General features: G+C 57.0%; 1 protein-coding gene across 1 annotated transcript; it reads right to left on the bottom strand.

Annotated features, from left to right (window-relative positions):
- Window positions 1-1,944: 1,944 nt before the first annotated feature.
- LOC130598533 (noggin-2-like) lies at window positions 1,945-3,412 on the bottom strand. Its single transcript, XM_057408047.1, has one exon. The coding sequence runs from the start codon at window positions 3,092-3,094 to the stop codon at window positions 2,456-2,458; it is 639 nt and encodes a 212-aa protein (XP_057264030.1). The 5' UTR covers window positions 3,095-3,412; the 3' UTR covers window positions 1,945-2,455.
- Between the last annotated feature and the right edge of the window lie 352 nt (window positions 3,413-3,764).

The following is a 3,764-nucleotide window of genomic DNA, read 5'->3' as shown; positions in this document are numbered from 1 at the left end:
GAAATATTTTCCCAGAATGCCCTCCCCCCATGCTCCCTCCTACAGATGTTCAGCCCCCACACCACAGATGTTGTTCCTCTTGCAAAATGAGCTTTCCCCTTCCTCTCCCAAATGCCCCTGATGTTTTGCACATTGCCTTCACCGAGCTCTCCTTTTCACCCTGCCCTCCATGTCTCCCCCTTCCCCAGTCCCTTGCTGACAAACGCATGGAAAGGCCAACCTGCTCCTCACACAGAGCTGAGCGGATGTCCTCAGGGCTCTGCAGGGACATGGGCTGAAGAATATCACTGTCCCTCTGGCCTTGTCTCCACCGTGCCCACTAAAAAAGCTCTTTCCCAGTTTCGGCCTCAATCTGTGCATAACCTCCAGGCCTCAATCTGTGCGTAACCTGCAGGCCTGCTCCAGGGGGTTTCACTGGACCACGATCCCCTCAGAGGATGATGGAGAGATGCGAGCCAGACCCCTCAGAGTGTACTGGTGCCTTCCCATGGGATATGGACTTGGTGTCACACTGCTCTCCTCTGCTGTGTGCCAGGCCAGAGGGGGACAGGGTCTCCCTGCTGCTCTGCAGACAGCTTGGCGGAGCGTGGCTTCTTGCTGGCAAGGGCCTTCAGCAGCAGTTTGTTCCTCAGGGATGCTGGGCATGTTTTAGACACTCTAGGGAATGGCCAGACCTTCCCCTCCACCACCAGCAGCCCACATGAAGCATGCAGGGGGACGGCCTAGCAGCATGTCAGGGCCCCACTCCAAGCTCTATGACAGACAGACAGACAGATGTCCATCGGGAATGGTCTTGCACTGCCAAGGTCCCTGCTCACCAGTGCTGGGCTCTTCCCCAGTGGCTCCGTTGCCCACAGCCTGCCAGGATGTCTGTCCCTGTCCCTGGCTCCATGAGCTCCAGCGGAAGAGTAGTGAGGGTCCCGGTGGCCCTGGCATACCAGGGTGGGAAGCTGAGGGCATGCAGAGCCGTTGTGGGATCTGCAGTTCCTCCTCACCCTAGCTTACGACAGGCCCTGGGCTCCGTGGCAGCAGTAGGGCTGGCCACGGGGCTTGTCAATATCCTCCCCTCCCGTGCTAGCAGTGGCAGCCAAGGAAAAAACATTTGTTCTGACACACATGGGGCTGCCTAGCTGTGTCAGGCACTTTGATGGCTGGGGTAGTAACCTCGATTGCTTCCTCTGCCAGTGGGAGAAGAGCTGAATCCAAGAGCTACAGAGCATGGAATCTCCCAAGGACTTCAGATGACACCTTCTGGCTGGGACATTGCACTCTTTTTGCATGTTATGAGCCATTCTTCTCCCCATTTTTTTGTTTCTCTCTCCCCATCAGGTTAAACACACAGAGCCCACAGCATGATCCCAGGCACAGAAGCCAGTGGAGCTCCACCAGACTCAGGAGCGTGTCACGATTCACACGGCCAAAGCCCTTTACTCATCACCTGCTCTGAGCAAGACCTGGGGTCTCGGCAGTTCCTGTGGGGAAGTGGGGTGCACCATGGGGGAGAGGGTTCCTTCAAAGATAGAGTTTATTGCTAAAATGCTTTTTTTTTTTTTTCTCTGCTCAGTGATAGCTCATATTTACATTGATATGTTTTTAAAGGAATATTCAAGTAAACATTTCCAATAGTTTCTGGCATAATCTCTAGCTTGTTTGTTTTTTTTTTCCTATACACAAACGTTAAAAATAAATAAACTGTACACAGAAAATTTCCTTTAGCGTCTCTACATGACTATATGTATTCCCACACAACAAAATGATTCCACTCTTTCATAGATTTGTAATTTAAAATTTCCTGAATTAATTGTTATACACTTTAAAAAACAACCCTAGGGAGCGTGGCAAATTAGTTCAAACATCAGGGACAAGGTCTGAAGAAGACAAAATACAGCACAGAGAAACAACCATCTTGGGGGCTGCTGCTGTTCCTGCTTTGCTTTCTTTACCCCCCCCCCTTCCCCCCCTTTCTCCTTTTGATAAAATCATCTTTATGGGAAATCTTTGCCCTTCCCTTCAGCACAGAAGTGCTCAGGTTCTGTGGGGATGGGTTTAAAATGTGGTCCTATGTCTTTAAAATAATAATAATAACAATAATTATAATAATAATTAAAAAAAACCCAACAACTGCGATTTCCTGCCTTTCCTTTAAAATCTCTCTATTTACACGGCTGGTAATTTTTTTTTTTTTTTATTTTCCTTTTGTTAGAAGGCTATATACGTATAAAAATAGACATCTGCTTGTAGTGCTTTACTGTGCCTTTGGCCTGCCCTGCAGTTCCTGGGTTCGCTTTTCCCCTTTCAAATAAAATAACATTAAAATAAGTCCAGAAAAACAAAGAAAACCAAACGACCCAGTTCCTCGCCCCAACACCCAGCGCTGGGCAGTGTGAAAACACTCACAGCCTCTTTCCCCAAATCATGCGGGCGATGCCGGGCGGTGGGGCGAGGCCGGGGGGGGTTAGCAGGAGCACTTGCACTCGGAGATGAGCGGGTACTGCACCGGGATCCAAGTGCAGTACTTCTGACTGGACCAGCCCTGGCAATGCCAGCGCAGGAAGGTCTTGGTGACCGACTTGACGGGCTTGCAAAACATGCCCTCTGGCAGCGAGCAGGACTTCTCGGCGAAGCAGTTGCCCTCCTTGATGTAGCGAGGCCAGAACCGGACGCCCAGGTCCTTCCATGTGTAGAGGACGGGGCAGTAGGTGTACGCCCAGAGCCACTGCAGCACCTTCCGCCGCGCCTTCTTGCCCACCCTGAGCCGCGGTCCCTGGGGCGGGCCCAGCTCCAGCCGCCGCAGCTCCGCCGGCAGCGCCGCCCGCGCCCGCCCCGCCGCCGCCTCGGCGCCCGACGCGTTGGCCGGTCCCGGCACGGCCACGGCCATGAAGCCGGGGTCGAAATGGCTGCCCAGCTTCTTCCGCAGAGTCCTCTCGTCCAAGTCATGCTCCTTGGGGTCGTACTCGGGATCCGGGTGCTCCACGATGTCTTTGACGGGCAGGTTGTCGCTGGGCGAGGGTCGCAGTCGCAGGAAGGGCTGCCCGCCCACGGGGCGCAGCAGCCCCAGGCAGGAGCAGAGCAGCAGCGCCCGGATCGCCGTCATGCTCCGGGCGGGCCCCCGCTGGCGTCCCCACGGGCTCGGCTCCTAGCGCTGCCCGGCGGTGCCTGCCAGCTCTGGGGGACTCATAAATAGGCAGAGACAAAAGTCCGGCGAGGCCCGTTACTTTAAATAGCTCTGCCGGGGTTGTGTGACAGACACATCTGAGGCTCGCTCCGCGGCCGCTGGCTCCCCGGGGCTCCCCGCCGGGCCGGCTCCAGCCGCGGCCGAGAGCGCCGGGGGGTCCGTGCCTCCCTCGCGGGGCAGGGCAGGGCACGGCGGCGGCCGAGCCTTCCTCCGTCGCCGCCGCCGCTATCCCTCGCTCCCCCCCCCCCCCCAAACTTCACAGCGGACTCGTCTCCATCGCCATGGTGACAGCTGGGCCGAGCCCCACGACAGCTTGTCTAGACGGTGTGACAGGGTTTGGCGTGAGACCGGAGCCCGAGAATAAAACCCTCCTTTATAGCCGGGCGGGCAGGGCGAAGGGCGGGGGGAAGGGTCACGGCGGACCGCTCGGGCTGCCCCTGCGCGGGCACCGTCAGGGCGCGGGGCTCAGGCGGCGGCTGGCAGCGGCGGCAGCGCCCGAGGCCCGGCCGGGCTTCTCCTCATGGCGAGCGGCGGGGGCGGCCAGCTGGCCCCCGGAGCATCCTCGGCGCGACGGAGTGTGTGTATGCAG

The sequence above is a fragment of the Pezoporus wallicus genome, unplaced genomic scaffold, assembly GCF_028554395.1.
Source record: "Pezoporus wallicus isolate ANWC-B61680 ecotype Strahan unplaced genomic scaffold, APGP_CSIRO_Pwel_v1 contig_4012, whole genome shotgun sequence".
In the NCBI taxonomy this organism is placed as follows: domain Eukaryota; kingdom Metazoa; phylum Chordata; class Aves; order Psittaciformes; family Psittacidae; genus Pezoporus; species Pezoporus wallicus.
This window is presented reverse-complemented; position numbering and strand designations above follow the sequence as displayed.

What these genes read in the sequence shown, in the direction of transcription:
- LOC130598533 (XM_057408047.1), bottom strand. Translation starts at nt 3,094, where the DNA reads ATGACGGCGATCCGGGCGCTGCTGCTCTGCTCCTGCCTGGGGCTGCTG.